General features: G+C 41.8%; 1 protein-coding gene across 16 annotated transcripts in view; it reads right to left on the minus strand.

Annotated features, from left to right (window-relative positions):
* TCF4 (transcription factor 4) overlaps window positions 1-23,272 on the minus strand; it is a 350,746-nt gene that overhangs the window by 1,732 nt on the left and 325,742 nt on the right. For 11 of the 16 annotated variants that reach the window (XM_045065657.1, XM_013052727.2, XM_004745527.3 and 8 more), the window contains 5 exons: window positions 8,708-8,843; window positions 6,993-7,155; window positions 3,747-3,976; window positions 3,220-3,360; window positions 1-3,019 (listed from right to left, as the gene is read on the minus strand). The exon at window positions 1-3,019 is cut by the window's left edge and continues 1,732 nt beyond it. In XM_045065657.1, coding sequence (XP_044921592.1) covers window positions 3,224-3,360; window positions 3,747-3,976; window positions 6,993-7,155; window positions 8,708-8,843 — 666 coding nt within the window. In that variant the 3' untranslated portion in view covers window positions 1-3,019; window positions 3,220-3,223. Of the gene's footprint in view, window positions 3,020-3,219; window positions 3,361-3,746; window positions 3,977-6,988; window positions 7,156-8,707; window positions 8,844-23,272 lie in introns of those variants that run through there. The other 5 variants (XM_004745529.3, XM_045065661.1, XM_045065660.1 and 2 more) reach the window with 2 other exon arrangements.

The raw sequence follows: 23,272 nt of genomic DNA on the forward strand, positions 1-23,272 counted from the left end.
ATAGGGATAGGTGCAGATCATGTTTCTCCACCAAGCAAAAGTAGTGAGCAGCTTTTGGTGGCCATTAGAAAGTTTTTCGCTTATTTCCAAAGGGAATTCAACAATAGAGGTATTACATTACTGAGTAATGAATACGTCAAAGCTGGTGAACAATAAATTGCAGCTTTTCCTCTGTTTGAGTGAGAACAAAATATAAAGCACCAATTTAAAAAATAATCAACTACAATTTAATTTTTTTTTTTTTTTTTTTTTTTTTTTTTTTTTGCTTTGCTTACAGGTTTGAAAAAACTTTAAATCAGCTCTAGGAAGCACCTTTATGATAACACATATCAAAAGTGCCATTCGTAAAATGTACATCAATGCAGGGAGTGTTTCCAGTTCCCTAAAGAGTAAACACCATATTTTCTTCTGTACACTTATCCTGAATGTGATCAGAGTAGACCTGCTTCCTCTATAATATTGTTCCTAGGGATACCCGCCTTGGTAGACTATACAAAATGAGTGCAGAATGTACCTCTAAAAGGAAATCTTCAACATACTGAGGGAAAAAGTTACACATGGTTTCCATTGTTCAGGAGGAGGGGAGAGTATACAACAGTTGTCTTCCATGCCCTTCTTTGAGCTCCTTTGTTCATATATGTCACAGGCAAGCCTCAAAATAACTTCATGAAGTTTGATTTCTGCTATTCTCCTAAGGTTTGAATCCACCTCCACATTTTAGGAACTTATCAACAAATCAAAGTATTTTAGTTTTATCGCTACTGAACATATTTACAGTTTTCAACACACACACAGCTAATCAAAATGTTTATGGGTTTGTAAAAGATGACCACGTGGTAACTATCTTATTTGTTCTTACATTTTCGGAAATGAACATAAAATTCAGATTCTTGTAGCTCACTATTTCATTTAAATGAGACGTTTTTTAAACCACACAGTTTAAAAAAAAACAACCAAAACTGATACAATGTATTAAAACACATAATAACAAGAGTCTACATGTAAAAATATAACTTTTACATACACAATCTCAAAATAATGATACGTTTGCCATTTGTTGCATAAAATTTACAAATGTATTTCATTACTATATAACTGGCAAAACAGGAGAACAGATGGAACATTTAGACCATTTCGATGGATTTATGGCATTTACTCAGTGCTGATAGGTGGAAAAACTACTTGAACAGGGATTTTTTTTTCTTAATACATGCCAAGATTGTGTGGCTGTAAAAATAGAAACGAGTTAGAGACAAAAGGATGCTGACAGATTCTTAACTAGGAGCACTATTTGTTTACTGCACTATACACCAAAGTCAATCATTATAAAGATTCACGATGGAAGTTGGTTCAATTGTGCCCAGACGTCAAAGCTAGCTATCTGATGAGTTGCTGTGCCATAGCTTGATCTATGTTTCTATCAAATATGTTAAGTATAAACTTCATTCATACTGGCCAGAGAAATACTGCACTACCCCTCCTCAAGAAAGTGCAACTTAATGCTTTAGGACTTATAAGGCTTGTTATAATGCTGCATGATGATTGAATATTGGCATTTTTCAGACGAAGGAGGAGGCAGTTAAGTCATCTACATCTTAGTAAACCCATTTTGAAAACAAAAAATCAAGAAAGCAACAAAATCAATCAGCTCTGTCACACTACTTGCAATTTTCTCATTTGATGGTTTTTGAACTTTGTTTTTTTTGTTTTTGTTTTTTTCCAAAAATCTGACCATGTATTCAGAAACGCCTCACTGCACACTACTTCGGCTACACATGTAGGTAACACTTGAATCATTTTGTTAAATCACAGCCACTTTGATTATGTTATGTTTCCGATGATATAAACATTGGAAGGCACAGTGGTAACATTGTAGCATTCTAACCTTGTACCTCTGAAAATCCCAGAATAGGGTCACAAACGCAACATTACGTTCAGACAAACTCTTTTTGCCATGTCTCGGTAATGCTGCTTGTAATATCTACACATGATGTGACTTTTAAGTCCTGTGTTCCCAAAAGACTGGAGAAACAACTTTTTACTTATTTATGAATGAAAAGCAACATCAGGGTCAGCATTTGATCCTGCACTACCCCTCCGGAAGCAGAGTTGGCACTACAGGTTACGGTAACAAACCAGGGAAAGGGACAGAAATAAGACCCCCCGCCCCCAAAAGAAAGAAAAAGAAAAAAGAAAAAACAAAAAACAACAAAAAAAAAAGAAAAAAGAAAAAAAGAAAAAAAAATCCGTATTTACAGTAAAATCTTTCTTTTAAAAAAGTTAATCAGTACTATTTTTTTACAGGAGAAAAAAGTCTGAAACAAATGAACAAAAGCTTACCATAGTCACTAAATTTTTAATATATATTTATATATATATTTATATATATATTTGTCATAGGTCTATAAGATCCATCTGTTCCTCCTACCCTAAGGAATGGCTAATGTCATCACTTCGTTGTCATCAGGACGTTTGCTGGTTTTGTTACTAGGGCAGCCGAGCTTCCCTTATTCAATATCCAGTAATTATAAACACTAGCTGACTTGAATACCAACAAAAACGTTCATGTAGTTTTCTTCAGAAGTACACTTTTTCATTATTGCAAGTTTACAATTTTTTAAATTAAATATTTTTTTTCAGACTTACAAATTAATTATATTTTTTTTTTTTCCAAAAGAAGTTTAGGCACAAATGCATTGCTCCACAGTGTGGAAAGATTGCCATTCAGTCTCTGGGCTGCGCCTCGGCTTGCACACGCCGCTTTGCACATTCTGAATGATATGTTAGAGGGTCGCCCCTCAAGTTGCACTTTTTTCTTTCTTTTTTTTTTTTTGTGTGTTTTTCGGTTTTTTGATAATTGGGAATGCTGAAACCTCTTGCGTCTGCGATTCATAACTACTCAGACTTGTCTTATATTACAAAAAAAGGGGTTAAGGAGAAGTGTTTATGTGGGTTTAAGATAATACAGCTGTTAAGGAAGTGGTCTCTTGTATTAATGAAGCAATGTGGCAGCTTGGACCTGAGAAGGGAAAAAGAGAGGAGAATTAATTCATACGCTTAACACAGAAGTAGACGTTTTATTATTAAAACATTTTCCCTCCCAAGGGAAAGAAAAGAGAATCTGTTCATCTGGGGGAAAGCGGACTTTCCTGAGCGACGCCTTGGCGAAGAGGGACTGACCGGGGAAAGGGTGCCCGAAATGGCTGAGAACACACTTGCCCTTTTACATCTGTCCCATGTGGTTCGACGCATCCCCCATTCCAGGGTGCGGGCCCGCCAAGGAGAGCGGGGGAGGCTCCGAGGACACCTTCTCCTCCTCCCTTCTTTTCAGACATGCGGCTTTCGGGTTCAGATTCCTTTCTGTGGAAGATGGAAGCAGAGCATTTGGTTAGCGCCGTGGCGTCTGGTAGAGGGCAGGACGGCACTCTTCTGCGCACCTGCTGACCCTCTCTCCGAGTCTCTCTCGACAGGACCGAGCGAAAGGAAGAGCTAGGAAGGGCACGCGGTGATCCGAGGGGTCAGTCCCTAGCACTAGTCCGACGACTGAGAAGGCCTGTGGCAGCATCCTAACGTCGCCTTACTTGAAAGAGAATCCTGTGACTTCACCACGGAAGCAAGGGGAGCCGCCTCCCAGATTCAGACGTGATCTGCCCTTGACCCAGCTGCTCTCAAGGATGCTCAAGGCCAGCCAGCCCGTCTCCACCCACTCGGCCGCTTCCACCGGGAGGCGGCGGGCTGGTACTGACCTCGGACTTGCTGCTCCAAGCTGAGGATGACGGCCACGGCTTGGTGCAGGATCAGGAGCTTGGTCTGGGGCTTGTCGCTCTTGAGGTGGAGCTGCACCATGCGGCCGAGCTCCTTGAAAGCCTCGTTGATGTCGCGGACACGCAGGCGCTCGCGGGCGTTGTTCGCCATCCTCCGCTCCTTCTCGCGCTCCGCCTTCTGCTCGGGGGTCAGGTCCTCGTCGTCATTATTGCTGTGGGACAGAAGGGATGCGACATTTTCTAATGGTGTGGGGAAAAAGAAGGTGTCTACATTCGTGTTGTTTTCTTCCAGAGTTTCCAGGGAATGTGTCCATTTCCGGCTGCCGTGGGTAGCAGGATTTTACATCCACTTGAACTTGGGACTAAAACGGTGCTGACAATCCACATGCAAGACATTCGGTTTCTCCCAGACATTCAACCCAAACAGAACAGGAAAGGTTAAAGTTAGGGCCCCAAGTGCACTCCCGCTGATGCAGGGCCAAAGGGCAAACACAGCTCGGATCAATGAGGCTACACTGTGCAAAGCGGGTCACCGCCAACTTAGCCTTTTGTCCATGTTTCACCATTAACGAGCTTTGAAGGCGTGGCCAATCCACTTAACGTATCTGAGTCATTTTCTCCATGCAGTTAAAAGAAAAAAAAGGTTAAAAACGTCATAATCTCCTTGCCTTTTCATATCACGGATGTTTATCATCCTCAAAACAAGCTGGGAAAACCTGACTTAACGTCCACTACATAGAGCAAACAAAACAAAATACCAAGCACCTACTAGTTATAAATGACCATGATCTCATTGTGAGTCAAAAACGAAGTCCAAAAGCTAATCTCTGATCATGAGAACCAAAATATTACATGATTCATAGCAAAGGCATGGCTGGAGCCAGTAGAATCTGGAAAGGCAAGATTACTTCTGTCTGTTTCTGGGTGTCATGTTCACAGATTAGGAACTTTTGAATGGAGGGCAAACAGGATGATGGGCCATCTGGAAAGCATGTCGTATGAAGGTTTCATGATATCAGGGCTTCAAATATTTCATGGGTGATCGTATTAATAAAAAGAGAGAGGCATGAGAGATGTATTATCTCAGAAAGCAGAACAAAACAGAGACCTCTGAGTGGTAGAGACTGAGTTAACATGAGCAAGAAGCTTTTTGGGTATAAGAGATGTCATAAGAGATACACAAAATGAAGGAAACGTCACTGGAAAGTAACAGCTTCCTCATTATATCAAACGATGTGGAGGGGACCATTTGTAAGGATGTTAGTCTAGAAGTTCAAGCATGATCTAAAGGACCACGGAGGTTAAGCTCTCCTCGAAAATTCCATGAATCCGAAATGTGCCCAGAATAGAGATGTTAATCACGACATTTCAGATCGGGAAGACATGGGGTAAGTTATCTAGTCAATTCAATGCACACTTAATGAATGTTGGCTTAACATGTATGGATCTGAATCTTCTACTTTGGAGAATCTCTGGGTAGCTTCCAAATTGCACTAAAGACCAATTATAGCTGAGAAGCTCCAGTCAGTGAAAAATGGGAGTGGTATCCTTGGGTTGCAAGCACATGTTGCCAATACACATGATGTACGTAAGCCAAGAACACTTGTAAGGGTGGGGAAAAGGAAGACACCAAAGGAAGATGCTTTAAGACTTGGCTTGTCTCCCTGTAGGTTAAACTCCCTTCCAGATGGGACCATCCACCACAGAGGAGTGCTGGTGGACACACAACTGCCCTGAACCAGTGGGAAAAGGTTCTTCCTATGCCATCTGGTCCTTCTCACTTCTTCTGCCAAACCCTCCTCCTCCTCCTCACCTGTGGCTTCTGCTGACAGGGAGGCAGCCACGGCTACCGTGAATTCGCATCCACATCCCGCAACACAAATAGGACATAAGACATGAAATGAGAACAGAGCCAAATCTCTGCTGGGCCCGTCCTGAAGCTAAAATCTGGGCAACATTTTTAAACATTGAACACGTTGCCACAGCTTTCACAACATTGCCTTGGAAAGTGGGAACTTGTTTTCCAAAGGTATTCAGGCTAATAACTAATTAGAGTTGGTTATTCACTCGTAAGTAGGAAATAGATTGGTTATGCAAAGAAAACTGCCTAGTGTTGCCTTACATCACAGGCTTAGAGACATAAGCCAATGCCACAAGCGTAACCTTTTAAAAGAAGCGGGTTCTTAACAGCAAGTTAAAATGCTGTACTGAAATCTACATGCATGAGTCATATAGAATCTATATGCATAAGTCAAGGCCACTAGTTAAATTACTAAGAACTGAATGGACTGACAGAGGTGATGGGAGAGCTGTGAAAGCCCCCACCCCTGTCGCCATGAGACAGGAAACTCTGTGGGGATGGTGGGAGAGGAGGGGTAGGGAGCTTTTAGGACTTTTGGATAAGAAAATCCATCCCAAGGGGCATGTTCTCAATTCCTAAAGGGCATTAGAGCTAAGCCTGAGAACAACAGCTTTTAGAAGGGGATGTGCAGTCACAGCACGATTGATTTAACTTACAAATAAAAACAACCCAAGGGAACTGAGGCAAAGAACCTGGGTGTCACGGTGTCCCCAAACCACCTGATCATCAGATTAGGATTCACATTCCAGGAAACAGATTCTAATTGAAAGATATCAGATTATTTAAGAAAACCAACCAGAAGCTATTTTCCTGCAGTTGTATTTTCTGTAGAAAGGAGTATCTGGGAGAAAAAAGTGAGCAACTTCGGTATCATCATCATCATCATCATCATCATTATTATTATTAAATACCAACACGCTTAAGATAGAGCTGGGAAATCAGTGCTTTCTCACGTTCGAGAGAAGAGAAAAGTCATAGCTGCATATACCTCAGCTGCATTTTCAACATGGCTAAGATCTCTTTTTAGAAATATTTTGGAAAGATCATTTCTGACCAAATTCGCAGAATAAGCATAGTTCTTTTTTTTTTTTTTAAATCAACCGTTTGCACTTGAATCAGTTACAAATTGTCTGCACTGCGTGCAGTGAGCACGAGGTCCAAATTCGTAAGTGCAAAGACATTTTAGGCTTCCCTAGAGGGCCGGTATCTTAAATGATACTTTAGCACCTCTAGAGCAAGTCTTGAAATTTCTTTTCAGCTGTAGATTTACCTGCCAGGAAAAAACTGAGTAGTTTCTTCCTGTTCTGTTCACTTCATCAAAGTCCAATAAAGGAATTAAATGAAGCGACAGTATCATATACTGTTACCTAGATCTTGACCTAGTAATCGATTTGATATCCTTCTTGTCGTCATCTAACTTCTTGTCCTCGGAAGACTTCGTGTCCTGAAGGTTCTCATCGCCCTCGTCGTCGGATTTGATCTCCGAGCTGCCGGAGGAGACGCTCTGGCCCTGCAAGCCTGGCGGCATGCCTGCCGGAAAAGGGAGAGAGAGAGAGAGAGACCAGGTGACGCTTCCACGGAAGACCCGAGGCACCAGCACACGCTCTGCGGATTGTGGAGTTGTGCCTATACCCTTCAGCTGCTGAATGGTGATCCTCCCGCCGTGGTTTCTTTTTTTTTTTTTTTTTTTTCATGCTATCTGGTGAAGTTTCAAAAATGCACCTGTGGAAGCAAGTTCTCTTTGCATTGGCTCCGAGGTTAAATTCTATTTTGCAATCTTTTGGAGTAGATGGTAATTTCACTGTCTACAAAACATCAACTTAATTGCAATGAAAATCATAATCATGAAAATCACACACCTCAATGTTCTGATTAAGAACCCAAGTAAATATCAGCTATTATATTGAGTTTCTTCCATATGCAATGATTTAATAGAAAAATGTCCTTAAAATATAATTCCCAGGGAGTACGCTAAATATGTACAGTCAAGGCTTCAATAGATACCCTAATGATATTCTGAAATTAGGCTTCGCTTATCCTCGAGGAGTAATCAGCATTTAAAAATGGTACATATGGAAAGCAGTTAGCTGCTCGCTGAAGAAATTTCTAGCTTTAACCACTGCTCAACTTTTAAGATCACAATGCATTTCAACTTTCAGGATCACAGTAGATTTTAATACGTGCCCGTCGTGTATCCACTTATTTCTAAGGTAGAAGCATGTCTATTGGGTATTCTCCTCTATTCGTAGGCACTCAAAATTTGGTCTGTGGTCCAGAAGGAACCTTATCGCCAGAACTCTTCAGAGATGCATTTTAACAAGATCCTCAGGTCATGCCTACGTAGGCTAAGTTGAAGAAGCGGTGATCATCTCTTTCTCCACATACATAATTAATATTTGTACAATGTTTAGCAGGTGAAAAAAAGCTTCTGCCTATCGCCATGGCAGTGTTATCATCTTTATTCCAAACACGGAGGGAGGGTCATAGGAGAATGTTATTTAAGGATCTGCAAGTCCCCGGGCCAGGCGGTAGCCCAGGGAGCAGGGGACCCAGGTCTGGCCCCTACGACGTCACTCCCCGGGGTCATGAAAAGCTGCCTGGCATCCGTGGTTTGAGGCAGTCGTGGCGGGGCGAGCGGAAAAGAGTGAAAATCATTCCACCAAGTTCCAGTTTTGAGACGTACCTACATTTCCTTCGATCTTAAACGACAAAAACAATTTCCTTCCTTCCTATTCATTTGGAAATATCATGTTCAGGCTACCACTAACCGCATTAGAGGACCTGAATGAGGAAAATGTGGAAATAGCTAAAATAAAATTTCCTCTCATCAGGCTGTTGTCTCATTCCCTGCTGAGAGAGGACCAGGATCTCAGAGGATGTTTGAGCAAAACAGTTCCTGAAGAAACACAATTAGCCGGCTCCGTTCTAACTACTTTCCCATTCGCTTACCATTTTTGTACCAAATTTGACTCTTGGTTTTTTGCCAGCGCTTCCTGAGAGACGAATGCCAAGGACGCCTGGGATCAACACTGGAGTTGCTATTGTCTAAGCGAGGGCAGGGTGCCTTCGGGGGCGGACCTACCTCTGTAAGGGTCCTGGGGTGGGTTCAAATCAGGGGACGTTGCAGACTGGACAGGAAGCTGCGGAACTGGAACCTGGTTTGGCACAAGAGAATGGCTGCCTCTGAGGGCCACACCGTCTTCACGATGGGCCCCAACCTGTAAGGGTGAGAGGAACGGTAAGAGTTTAGCGGGAACCAGAGGGAGGGCAGCGAGGACCTGCGGGAGGAAGACGGGCCTGGGAAGAACGAGACTCCCAAATGCCTTTCACTAGAGGGCGCTGAAGGACCACACTTGCACCTACAGTCGCCGGCAAAACACTTCACACTCCGTGAGATGCCGCGCGGTACATCCAGTGACAAATATGGCAGAGGAGCTCAGGCAGGTAAAACGTCAAATTGTCTCCCAGGGTGCTGCAGTGGAGCGCACTGATTCGTACCCATCTGTCTTCTATCATGTCCGCCAACAGATCTGACAATTATCTTAATGCCCATATGCTTAATTGTGGGCTTCTCAATTCCCCCATTGCTATCGGAAATCCTACAGGAATTTCAATTTGGCATTCGACTTTCATTTCAGGGGATAAGATTCTCAGGCCTGCCATTTTTTTTTTCCATAATGCCAGCTAAGCCTCTGACAGCGGAAGCTACAGCAGTATGGGACACAGCCCCTGCTCGGTACAAATATAATAAAATGTCACCTGGCTTTCCAAAACGGGCAGCCCATTCCAAATTAATGTTTACTGCATTTCATCAGCTGCTGAGTTCCAAATCCAAAGGGGGACCGTTTCTGCCAATGCCACCACACCGGAAAATGTACCAATAAAGGTTTTATTAAACACACCAGTAATGCCATCATTGCCATGCAAAGATGTTTGGACATTTTTCCATTTTTTTTTTCCTCCCACTATTCTGATCCTAGAAAGACACCATACTCTAAACACTCTTTAGGTTTCCATGAATAAAATTACGGAATACAGCATGATGACTTGGTCTGGAAGAATTACTGCTGAGCTTTTTATTAACTACTACTACCCACTCTGGGGTCCAGAGATGTTGCACTAGTGACAGTGAGACAGCCACTGCGGACTTTATAGCTTAACGCCTTAAAGCAACACCATTAAGCATTTGCAAACCAAGAGGAACAGGACTAGCTGACATTTTCGTTTGCATTTCCGAGGAGTTATTCTCCGAGTCTATTGTTGGGTGAACACGGGTGCGGGGCAGTGGGCCTGACACTAACAAAATTTATCCATGAATTTCTACTGCTAAATCAAAAAGAGTTTATTTTTTTTTCCAATCCCAAAACAAAAACCCTACAAAGCAGAATCTTCCTTCTTTTTGCTGCCAAATGCTTTAGAAGAGTGTTTCCAAAGAACACAACAACAATAAGAATCTGAACTGACAACAATAAAATTCACAGAACCGAAGGAAGTACATTCTATCTAAAGGCAACCTAGTATAAAGTATCACCATTATATAATCCAAAACAGCACAGAAGGAAATAACTCGGGGGGGGGGGGGGAAGGGGAGGGATCGGGTAAATCATACTAATTGCTCAGGTTCAAAATATACCAAGAATATACAGGATTTAAAGATTCGTGAGCATCGGGGAGTATAAATGAATGCTGTGGCTAAGAGTCTAGGGCTGTCTGCCACCTGTGTGCCTGCGTCCCTTCCCAGAACATTCTGAATGGTGGCTATTTCGCTTCTATGTGGGAGCTACAGATGTAAGGGGACCATGATTACCTCCTAAAGCAGCCCATTCCATTTTAATCACAAGTTGGCCTCCTTGTACACTCCACCCACTGATTCTAGTCTCAACTTCTGGTGTTCCATGGAACAAGTGCAAGCCCCCTTTGTCTAGGCAACGCCCCCACCAGGCCACTGCGGTCTCCCCTGGTAACTGACGCGGGATCACTTCCTGGTAACTGATGTCGGATCACGCCGGTCAGGCCCACCGGATGCCCCCAACCATTTCTCACTCGCTCTTGGTCTGTTTTTATATTCGTTCCAAACAAAAGAGTGATTGCTATTTTCCATTCAGGTTTTGATTTGCCACTTTTGTATTTGTGCATTTAGAAGACTCATTCGATCGATGATCATCCTTTCAATCTAAGGTGTCAACTTGTAAGGATGAATTTGCAGGGCTTGAGCAAACGGTAGCTCTTTGAGCTTGTCAATCAATGGTAACGCAAATAAGTCCCATAGTGCTGACACGTATTTACTGGTATTCCCAATGGGTTTCATCTCTTAAATTTCCATAGAAGATGACTGTGAATTGGAATCACTGAAGGTAACCACAGGTTTGAGTCTAGCAAAGATGGAAATCCCTTTTATGTTAAAAATCATTCTCTTAAAACACCCAAGCTTTCCTTGTAAGCATCCATGATGTAATTTAAGGTTACTATTTTGCTTTTCACTTGAAATACATTCATAGATTGATCATGCATTTCTTTCTTTCCTTCTAGATCACATTCAGATTAGTTTTTACAAGAGGAAAAAGAGCCCACAACCAATTATCTTTATGCTTTCTCTGCCTCAACTACTATGAAAGACTGAGTAGAAAGAATAAAATAATAAGAGCCAACAATATCTAGACTTTTAACTGTAATTGGCTTCTTTGTTAGCTGTGTAACCATGGACAAGGTATTCAAATCTCAAATGGGAAAATAACACCAAGTGATAGAGAATGAGTCCCATGTTTATTGCAAAGGGAGGTAATATGCAAAGCAACTATTATATAATAGGTACACAGTAATTATAGATACTGTTACATGAAACTATCTGAAAATACCTGCATACGACATAAAAATAAGAGTCTATGGAGTTTCAAACACCTTCAGAACACAAACTACCTTCATTCATGATCATCTTTGCACTCTCTGTCCCTATTTTGCTCACATGCATTTGATTCTAAATCCTCTTGCACAATGAGAGTAAAATCTTAAATGATATTGTAAGTATGTTTGACAATTATAAAATATGTTTGTTCCAACTATATTTGTTTGGATTTTAGCCATACATATTACACCTAACTTTATTTTCTATAGATCATCTTAGCTCATCTCAAATATACCTAATAATTTTCCATAAAGGAAATTAGGAATAAAGTTACTTTTTTTTTTTTTTGAGAAAGTGCATACATGCCTGTTCTATCTCTTGACCTTGAGATCATGACCTGAGCCAAGAGTCAGGCACTTAACTGACTGAGCAGGTGCCCCGTGCAGGTGTACCCAGGTGCCCCTGCTCTTGATGTTTTAAGGCCTCCCGTATAAACTATGTACTTTCCAGGGCAAATGAACGAATGATGATGGGTCCAGATCCATGTGGTACTGAGCCTGATTCCTCAGGATCAGTTCCATTGACTGGGACTGTGGACTCGTATTCCAAAGAATTAACGTTGCTTTGTTTGTTTCCTTGGCCACACGCAGCTTGTCCTAACCCTGTTTACTTCTCTTTCAGAAACAGCATTTCTGGTCACATAAGAGACAAAGAAAAAAGAAGACAGACTGGGTGGCTAGCCCACTCCATCACCAGAATCCCTCTGAAATAGAAGGAGGAGCCATGTGATATACAAGGGTCAGGGCTCGTCCATCTTCCAAATAATAAATATGTAATAATATAATAAGAAGAAAGCAGATTCCTTCAACCTACAAATCAATTCTAGGGATAGCACCTATTTTTAGAAAATCTATACTTCATTAAAGCCCTATTTGGATAATGTTTTCATCTAGGTAAACAATAAAGTTAAAAGCCAGCCTAAAAAAAGCAGTTAATTTTATCAATGCTGTTTGTAATTTTTTTTTGCAATCTTTAAGAATAGTCTTCTTAGTTACATACAATATGGTTTTAGATATGCTTATGCTGAATGTAAAAGACAAAACTCAAATCTCAAAATTATTCCATCAGTGTTCATTGATTGACCCAAGAGTACATTTGTTAAGCCAAGAGATACTTACTAATATAGTTTCGTGCTTGTCGCTCCGGGAGGTGAATAAATTGGATGACCTCGTGGAGCTTACAGTGATCCTCTGAGGCAGTTTTGGGCATTGATTAATTTAGTGTGGCGGTTTTAACAGTAAGTCTCTCAAAGGAAAGGACATTCATCATGATTTCTGTAATTTGGGTTTTGGACCCAGAGAGCTCTTTTGGACTTAAGGCCACTCCTTCTCTTTCATGGGCCATTCCAGCCTCTCTCGTACCTCTACTGGTACCTCTGTCTCTCTGGCTTCTGTCGCCTCCTGGCTACAGCCTGGACGCTCCCTTCATGCATCTCTCAGTACACTTTTTCAGGTTCCATATTAACTGCTGCGAACTCCCTGTCTTAGTATTTCTGAGTTCAGAACCCCCAGATCATCTGATGGTGAGCTCCTCATTTTGAAGAACCCATGGGCCATCCCTTGAAGGGGCCACTTTAGGGCCAAGTGTCCCCATGAACTGGTTCAATGAGCTACAAAAGAAGAGGGGAGCTCATGTGGTCCAAGCATGGCTGCCCCTTCTGCCCAGATAGCCTGCCCCCCACATCATGGCTCTTGGGTGTAAATATCTAAGCCATCCTGCATCTCAGGTCAAGGTGTAGTCAAACCCTGACACAGTTATCTAAATTCTCCCGTGTTAATGTCACCGGGAATAACTAAATATCTTTAGAAGTACATTACTTCTTTTGAATCAGAAAAGCACCATGTAATTTTAAATAGCCTTACTTTCCAAGGGAAGAATTGATATATTATTTAGAAGCACTTTCCACTCACAGAGTAGAGACTAAAAGGGCTTGTGAAACTTGGAACCCCGTTAGGCCAAACTCGCCATTTTATAGAGAAGAAAGCTCAGGTTGGAGATAGTCAAACATCTAGTAAGAAGAGTAAAACAGGATCTGAGCTCAGAAAACTTATAACAGCATCAAACAATTTGATTTGGGGTGTGTGTGTGTGTGTGTGTGTGTCTGGGTGTGTTTATGGGAGCAGAGTTAAGGGACAAAGGGGGTTTTACTTCCTGGAGCTTTTGTTTCCCAAAGTGTGCATACATGTACATAGATGTGTGTGTGTACAGATATGGATATGAAAACCATTTTCTTTTTCTCTATCACAGGGGAAAAACCACCACAGCTCATCACCGATGGCCAAGGCCAAGATGTCTAACTAAATTATAAAATTTAATATTTGCCACAACTCCTCCAACATAAACAGATTTAAAAGACATGCAGCCTCCAATGAGGTGGCTGTTGGCAAGGCTGCTGTCATGTGGGGATCCGCGTAGCGTCCTGGTAAATATCCTTATCCTGATCCTTGGGCTCACAACAAACACCACAAACAAAAAAGACATTCGGTGTTTCTGCTCCCTTTGTTTCCAGGGAGTATTGTGAAAGTAATTATTCTGTTGTATTTAAGAGGCCTATTTCATGGATGGGAAAATGTATTAAATTTCATTTGGCAGTTATTCAATCCTTGTTAATGTTATCTCCAGAGATAACTGCTTCAAAGCCGGCTTTCAGGCCGCCCTTCCTTCCTTTCTACCATAATCCTTCTAAGAGAGCGTAGGCTGCGAACTTCGGGAAACTTGTCATCAATTTCTGGACCAAGCAACATTGATACGAAACTCGACAGGCTACCAGGAACTTTTTGGTATAGCAAAAGAAAACTCTGTTATTAATGGTATCTGGGTCAAATGTTTCCTTTTGACATAGGTGTTTTTAAGAAGAAACAAAATAAGGAAATGGGACAAAGAAAAAAAAAGCCCCAGTAACTTTTTACTCTTTTTACTTTTCTCTCTTCTCTTTCTCTTCCTCTACAAACACGGAAGAAAAGTCGATGGGCTTTAATTGTCCTTAGACACAGAAGGCAGTGTGGATGTCTGAACGGTCACCTCCCCACGAAATATCAATCACACATGACAGCTGGAGAACGCTAGATTTCAGTCTCCATGATCTCTCCAGCTCTCCCTCATGTTAGAGGAAAGCAAACTTATTTTCCCAAATGTGCAAAACACCGTTTAGTCCAAAAGGGCATCTTTTAAAGAGGTAGGAAGCGGCTATGCAGACTTTAATGGCTCACAGATGGCTCACGGAAGTTCACGGAACGGCAGCAGCGGACGCATTCTGCGGGGAAACAGTCCCGGGGGCACTGAGATGCGGTGGAAACCGAGACCCGCCTCTAATAACCAACTCCTTTGTGCGAGAGAGCCCTAACATCTGGGACGCCCTTCAACCACAAATATCACTTCCATATTTCTCAGTTGAAAAACTTATCAGACGACTTTTTAAAAACTCCTGTCATTAAACATTTAAAGGATTTTTCACTAAAGTCAGAACCGATGCCAGTCTTTGGTTTGGATTTTGATTCTTGGGAGATGTTTATGAGGGAAAGACTCCCTCACTCCAGAGGACACCTGTTTCTTCCCCCAGAAATCTCACAGCTTCGTTTACGCTTTGCCTGAAATTTAAGGTATTTCCTCATTGGGCAATTCTAGGGAGGTTTCTTTAATTTTTATGCCCCAGATGATAAAATAATTTTCTAAAGGGCTTAAACATGATGTAAATGACCCTGACTTGGCAGGCCTGACCTGTCACGTGATCAGGTAGGCCGAAACTCCCAAGAATGTCCACCCAAATGGTTAAAATGAATGATTCTGTGATTTAATTCAAGAGATGCAAATGCGTGTTATCTGATTTCAGTTCATCTTTTTTTTTTCTCTTCACTTGTACGTTCCATCCATCAGACCTGTTTCATTTCTCTCCTCTGTATCTCCACCCTCTGCCCTCACGTCTCTACATGACTTTCCTACAGTGGAAACCATAACTAGATGTGGTCCTCCGAGTGAGAACCTCAGCAGGTGGTTCGTGGAGTCCCTATCACCCCTTCCGGCCCCGGGTAGCAGGTTACTAAGTAGTTTGTAGGGAACTAAACTTACTCCATGCCTAATGAACCCAAGTCTCTCCAGCACAGAGATGATGGTGAAATTGTGCGCTGACTGGTAGGTAGCTTCTTTTGTTTGGCCTGAAGGAAAAGACGATTATACACCTGACGTGTGCTTGGGAGCTCTGATCCCCCTGTACAGACACACCTGTGAGCTTGTGTACAACCATGGGACTGGATTCCATACAGGTTGCTCTGTAGGCAGCCAAGGAGGTCAACTCCTAGGGATTTAGCTGTACCTAACTGGCCTTTATTTTTAATGCCTTTCTTATCATCCAAGTAACACAGGCTTATTGTAAAATATTTGAAAGGAAGTGGAAGAGTAACAAGCCTAATGAAACATTCCCTTCCCATCACCTCCTAAATATTCCCCTTCTGAATGATTTACTCTTTGCCCATAACCCTTGCATGTCAGCTTTCCATCGTTCTGTGGATCAAGTCTAAGATCGATACCTTGTACACCTGTGTCCTTCACCTGGACACCAGAGGACCCTTCCAGTTCCCTCCTGTTTCCAAGTTCCTGCATCTCCAGCTTCCGTTACCCACTCATGGTTCCCCATGTGCTGCATTTGCTCCCGAATCGGCAAGGCTCTTGAGCCAAGCCCTCCCTGTTCTGCTTCCCAGAGCTGGTTTCCTCTGCACAACTCACCAACCACTTCTCTTTTGTTAGTCCCACAGATCCCCGTCTTCGCACTCCTTGTCAGCTGTTTGGGTCTCCAGCGCTCTCATCATGGCTGGACCCAGACAGGGATCTCCCCTGACTGTTCATTGTGGGACACCCCCCCCCCCCGTGAATATTCATGCAAGGACAGTGCTTGATAGGGCAGGACATACACTTCAATGCTTCTGTTTTTCTGCCATGCATAAAGTCCATTCCTGTCTTGAGATGGAAGTGTCCCAAGGGCAGGGACTGGGTGTACAGGTCACTGTGTAGCACTGTAATATTATATATTACAACGTGCAATTGGGTGCTTTGTAAATAGTCAATGACGACACGCGTGGCACAAACCTGTGAGACTGTTTCTGAAATCGAAAACCTTTTGACATGGTCAACTATACGTTTTGCACATTTCTATCAAAAAATGAACATTGTCAACAAATGCCTCAAAGATGTGTGCTGTGTGCAAGGCACGATTTAGGTATTTGTAGGAGAAATGATAAACGATAGACACATCTATCATTTACAGGTTCCTACATCTTAATGGTGGAGCCATTTAAGACCAAAGAAAGTGAATGTCACGAGGTAGGACCAGGTTGGGTGGGGTGTCAAAGGATGGGCGAAAATGTTCCAAATTGAGAAACCAGGGACTTCTTCAAGGAGGTGGCATTTCAGATAGGCTCTGAAGGACGGGTAGATTTTTGATACAAATTACTTAAATTTTTTTTTTTTTTTAAAAACGGACACAACATCGATGAGGTAACATCTCAACTTTAAATCGAAGTTTCTTTTTTTACATCAAGAAGTGGCATTATTTTGATATTACAGCTATATGAAGACGCAGCTTAGGGCTGCATATGAACATGTTTTCATGTTGTCAGAGTACATATTTTGGACAAAAGGCAGATTTTTGTAAAGCCCATTATAAACCTCACCGGCTCTACTACAAAGTGAACAACACAGGGCATTTCGGACACAAATGGTACCTCGCTGTGTGTGTGTATTATTGCCCCAAATGATTCACTTGTATTTAACTGCAGTGAAGTCTTTCATCTCCCAGCTATACAATAATAGTTTCCATACGACCAGTGGCTCTGCTATAAATAAGATCAAAAGCAAAAGAAAGGATTTAATAAAAGAAAATGACATTAAGAGTAGCATTAAATCGGGGGGGAAAATACCAATATCCAACTATGTTGTTTTCTTGAGAATGAAGCTCCACACGGTACTGAATAGCTTCCCCAGTGTGTCACGAAAAGGCATTTTATAAGGCGGAGGCATGTACAAAATCCATTTGGGTACGTCTCAGAGTGGTAAAGATTGAGCTGGGGGGCAGTGGGGAATGTGGGGGGTAGGAAGGGTGCCCCCCACTGCAGAGGCAGGCTGGAGAAACCGTAAGCAGCCTTTTTCACACCGAGAGTTCAAGGGAATGTGTGGATGGCAGACATCCATCCATTTCTCTATCCTTTTCTGTTCCATTTAATGGAGATAGACTTTGGGTAATCCAGAGATTCTCAGAGAATCATAACATTGCTCAACTCTCGTACATGAGTTCTGAGAAAGGAAGTTTTTTTTGGCAATGCACTGTGACTTGATATGAAGAGCCAACTTCCCAAACAAATTCTCCTCTAGTTCTTAAAAAAAAAAAAGTTACAATGTTAATCTCTATTCCCGACTGGATAAACAGCTGCTAATAACCTCCAGCTCCCAGGGGAGGGGGTTGTTTCCTTTCATCTTCAGACTGGTGGATATCTGACGTGCACTGGCCTTTAGTGATTCCACATGTTTCTTTCTTTCCTTTTTCAAAACTGCCCTGGTACTGGTCTTGCCATTTCAGGTTTCTTTTCACCCTTAGACTGTGTCCATGGAGTTGCAGGACATCCTCAGTTATGGTACCACTTACTGGAAATGCTAGTTCTTTCACTGTGGGTGTATTTAAAGAGGAAATTCACGCACTTACAACATCTAAAGGAAGCCAGAATCTTGGACCTTTGTATTTGAAGCTTTGCAAGGGAAATCACCATTTTGGTTTCTTTCAGACTGAGCTAATTATTCACTCAAGGGCTGGCTACGTTCAAACATACTCAATTCCTAATAGCACCGGTAATGCCATTGCTTCCTTCTCTCTGTTTGTGTGCTAAACAGAGGGGACAACGTCAACACTTCTCCTGTGCTAGGAAGTACCCTGCAGAAGGTTACAGGCCCGCTGGCCCCCAGAGTCATTCTCACTTGTTCTCGAGCACCTGCTTTTACTGGTGACCTCAGTTCTACACCTCAAGATTCAGACATTTCGCAAAACAGCTTTTTAAACAAAAACCAGCTGTTTCCCATCTAGACTACAGGGGGAAGAATCTGGGCAGCTCACAGAAACATTACCCAGAGACTACCATTCCCCCATAACTTTCACACACTCTCGGCTCCAAACGAGACCCGTCCGTGTGCAGGAGCCCAGGAGAAGGCAAACGTGAAATTAAAATGTGGAAACTCGATATCCTGGTTTTCAACAGTGTGTCCAATGAGCTGCCTGGAAATGAACGTGGTTATTGTATCAGGACAGTGCTACCCAGAAGATGTCATTTACCTAATACTGGAGAGATCTTCTGGTTCAACTCAACTTCGTAGTTGTAAGATGATTTATGGATGCAGAGGAAGCTATAATTATGTACAACTGTGAATGTCAGCCAATTAGGTAGAATCCTCGTGTTTCAGAAATGTGACGTTCAAGCTTTTAAAAATTTTTTTGATTTTTTTTTAGGTTTTCCCTCTTAAAGCTGCCTTGCCTAAAACCTCTTCTTATTTTGAGCCCATTTTACACTTCTATTTTCTAAGCAATTAAGATACTTTTGATTTGAAAAATTTACAACCACAATAAAAGTTAAAATAACACAACGACCACAGATTCTGAAAAATATAAAATGGCCAAGGCCTAGCCTCAGCTTTTAAACAGTGCCAAGTCGCTCCAGAATTTTCTGTTTTGGTATGAATGACATAACTGAATTACTTCATGAGCTGCTACTTTAATTCCTAAGGGTGGAAAATTCCATGAGTTAATTTAATTTGGATGTAAAAAATATACATGAAAACTCGCTCTTCCTGTGGACTCTCATGTGAAATATTTGAGCCAATTGTTGGAGCTGCTGTACTCTGAGGAGGGGGAGGGGCTTTCCACCCAAGGCTGTCCGGCCGGTGCTGCCCAGCCCGTATCATCATCAGATTTGGGCATATGAGATCCTTTATTTTCTGCATCTGTTTTTAATCACTTTATTTGATAGCTCTGCAATGCCCTTTCTAGCTCGTTCCTAACTGCTGAGATCCTACACAGACGCTAACATGAGCTCCATGACACCTTTTGCAGGAAGGTTTTCTTAGGAAACCTTAGGTCTCCTAAGGCTGGACCACGTTCGTCCTTCTCTGAACTGTTTCTTAGGTCACTTCATTGATTCCACCTTGCATTAGAGTCAGACACATACTTGTGTTATCGCCCCCCTCCCCGAGTCAAAGGTCTAAAGGATCAGAGACTCTCGTACACATTTCATAACCCCCAAAGGATCTGAAGCACAGAAGACACAGAACGAGGGAATGAGCATCTGTATAGTTGCTAATATATACAATATTATCTTTCCTCCCCAAAAATCTGCTTTCTTGACGAAACAAGGATAATACCACCTTTTTAAAATGCAAGGGTTGTGCCTTTTCTAAACTATGGACAGTTCAGCATTGTGTCTTTGTCCCCAAGAAGAGTTCGATTTAAAAATATGACAGTGACTATGCTATTCAAAGCATCTACCTGCTTTTTCCTCTATTATTTAAGAAGAAGGCATCATAAAAATACAATGAGGCCAAAGAGTATCTTTTAAATACGCTTTTATATTTTGAAAGTGGGGAAAACAACCAGTTTTTGTTTTTATTCATTTAAAGTTCATGGGGCGCCTGGGTGGCTCAGTGGGTTAAAGCTTTTGCCTTCGGCTCAGGTTATGATCCCAGGGTCCTGGGATGGAGCCCTCCATTGGGCTCTCTGCTCAGCAGGGAGCCAGCTCCCCACCCCACCCTGCTCTCTGCCTGCCTCTCTGCTTACTTGTGATCTCTCTGTCAAATAAATAAACAAAAATCTTAAAAAGGATACACTCCCCACCTTAAAAATAAAATAAAATAAAATAAAGTTCATGACACCAGGGTGTTAAACACATACTTTAGGGGAAAAACAATTTGGGGAACTAGGCTTATTTTGTCCTAGAAGTGGAGAAAGGGAATCTTTTGGGTTTGTCAGTCCAACAGAGACTATCTTGTTTCCAGGTCCCAGGACCTGTTTTGGGTGAAATAGGTATTGCTGGGGTGGGGTGAAGAAGGGATCTACCTAGTTTGGACCCACTGCTGTGGGATCTGCCCACACAACAGATCCTAACCCCTCATCTCAGGGGCTATCAATGGAGCACAAGTGGTCCCATTGCTATGGTTGTATTTAAAACCTCTTGACCTTTCATTTACGTGAATGCAGAAATGTCAAATGGGGAGTTCCAGGTTTCTGAAGCTGCTGTACCTAATCCACGGTTAAGAGAATGTCTTCAAGTCAGACAGAAAAAGACAAATACTGTATGTTCTCATATGTGATACGTAGATTCTTAAAAAAAAAAAAAAAAGAACTCACGGAAATAAGCGAGTAGAAGAGCGGTAGCTGGGGAAAATGGGAAGATGTTGGTCAAAGGGTACAAACTTGCAGCTATAAAGTGAATAGACTGTGGGACTGAATGTACAACAAGGGAACAGTAATTAACTACTCTAGTAGATGTTTGGAAGTTGTTAAGAGTAGATCTTAAAAAAAGTTATCATCAGGCACACAAAAAAAGGTAATTATGTGAGAGGATAGAGGTGTCCACTAATTTTACTGTGGTGATCATTTGGCAAAATATACACATACACGAAATCCTCCAATTGTCCACCTTAAGCTTACCTATGTAGGATGTCAAGACTATCTCCACAGGCTAGGAAAAGTTTGAAAAAAATAAAAAGAATTTCTTCAAGTTTTTTTTCCCCTCTTTTTCCCTTAAGTTTTCTTAAAATAAAGTACACTATTGATATAGATTTTTTAAAAAGTTGAGTCAGTTAAGTCTGCTAGTCTGCTCTCAGAAATATAATTGTGGAGATTAGGATAGATGGTGAAACACTATAGATAAGCAAATTGCTTAATCAAAGAGAGAAACCTACATTAGTTTCTATATAGTAGCTATGGAAAGATGCGGAGATGACTAAGATCCTGAGTGAAATTCTGAAACAGGCTATTTAAAAGATAGTTTCGAAGTGCTTTGAAAGAGAAGCAATGACCTCTCAAACTCAGTTTGGTTCCACCAAGAACAAGTCTTTGTGGACAAACCTTACTTCCTCATTCATGGAAATGCCACATGTCCGCTGTCTTGTGATCATGCTAAGGGAAAAATGAGAGAAGGCGGACAGTGGGAGAGTAAAAGTAGTTGAACGTAACTGGCTGAAATATTAAACCCAAAGGATGAGGGCGATGTAAGCATTGAGAGAGAGTCTGTAGCCTTGAACCTCAGGCCTCTGTGTCCTCCTCTAGTTAACATTTTTATTCATGGCTTTGCTAAGGGCAATAATGGCACCCATCGAAACAACCAACGACAGTGTTGGCAGAGTATGTGACCGAATGAGGACCTAAAGAAGAGCTTTCAACTGGAAACAGACTGAAGCTGCAGGATGAAATTCACAGGTATAGAAAAACAACAAAACCAAAAAACCCCCACAAAAACCCACAAAGGCATAACATGAAGTTTTGTAACAATACAACACAACGCACACAAGGGTAGTTGAGATGCGTGTGGCTTATGGATTTCAGCTGATTAGAAATTCAGTATCCGCCAGCAGGATGATGAAGGCATCAAAAATGACTAATAGGATCTTGTGAGGATCTTTAAATGAATATACAGCATATCGAATGGGTTTGGTAATAGACCCACCCTAGCCCACTCTGATGATTCCTTAAGCACTGTGCTTGGTTTGAGACTCTACATGCTAAAAAGTCCTTGAAAAAGAAAGCATTCCTTTTAAAATAGGGAGGATGCACTGGAAAGTCATAAAATCAAAACTTTAACTGGGGGAGTGGGGTGGGTGGGTGGTGGTAAATATTTGAAGACAAAAATATCTAGTCTAGAGAAAAAAAAAAAAAAACTGACCAGACCATTTTCAAAAAACTCTAAGTTTCTAATGTATTTGTTGGGTTTGACTTAGGGGTAACCTCAGTAGGCAGAAAAATGAGGACTGCAGAGAGAAGTAAATTTGGGCTGGACATAAAGAAGAATTTCCCAACATTTGATAGAAACGGGCTTTGTGGTCATTTAGAGCTACTTATCCTTGGATGACTGCTTGGCAGGAGATTTCAGGGGGATTTGGATAGAGAGGATACATAAGATCCCTGAGAGTCTACGGTAATAGTTGCTTAGAAATGCGGCATCTGCTCAAATATACATGCGACTTTACGGAGTCAAAATGTGAGAAAGTTAGAGGAGCAAGACAGAGATGGCGAAGCCTCTACGGGTCAGACCTTCGTGGAAACATTTTCTGACTTCTGCCACTATCATGACTATATGTACCCGTAAACGCTGCCCGAGATACCACATGCCCGCCCATGTCTGTCTCCTGTTGCATGAAGCCAAGGAACAACTAAAAGGAGCCAAGGGTTTCTGTCATGTTGAGTACTGAGTAATGCAGACTTGTTGAATCACTATGTTATACACCTAAACTAAGATAACATGGTATGTGACTTACACTTCAATAAGATAATCAAAATAATTTTTTCTTGGGTTTCCTTGTAGCCTCAGCCACAGTTTTGAAACTGCTATGGTGCTGGCTGAGAGAGGAAGTTCACTGCAGTGGTGTGGTGTTTGCGACAAAGAGTGCTGCTCTCCCTGCTGGCTTGTCTGGTTTCTACCCAAGCTTGGCCATTAACTACTGGACGTCCATGTTTGGGTTACTTCCCCCTTTCTGGGCCTTGGGCTTCAGCAGTAAAGT

The sequence above is a fragment of the Mustela putorius genome, unplaced genomic scaffold (genome assembly GCF_011764305.1).
Source record: "Mustela putorius furo isolate JIRA1106 unplaced genomic scaffold, ASM1176430v1.1 tig00003858_pilon_pilon_pilon, whole genome shotgun sequence".
NCBI lineage: Eukaryota > Metazoa > Chordata > Mammalia > Carnivora > Mustelidae > Mustela > Mustela putorius.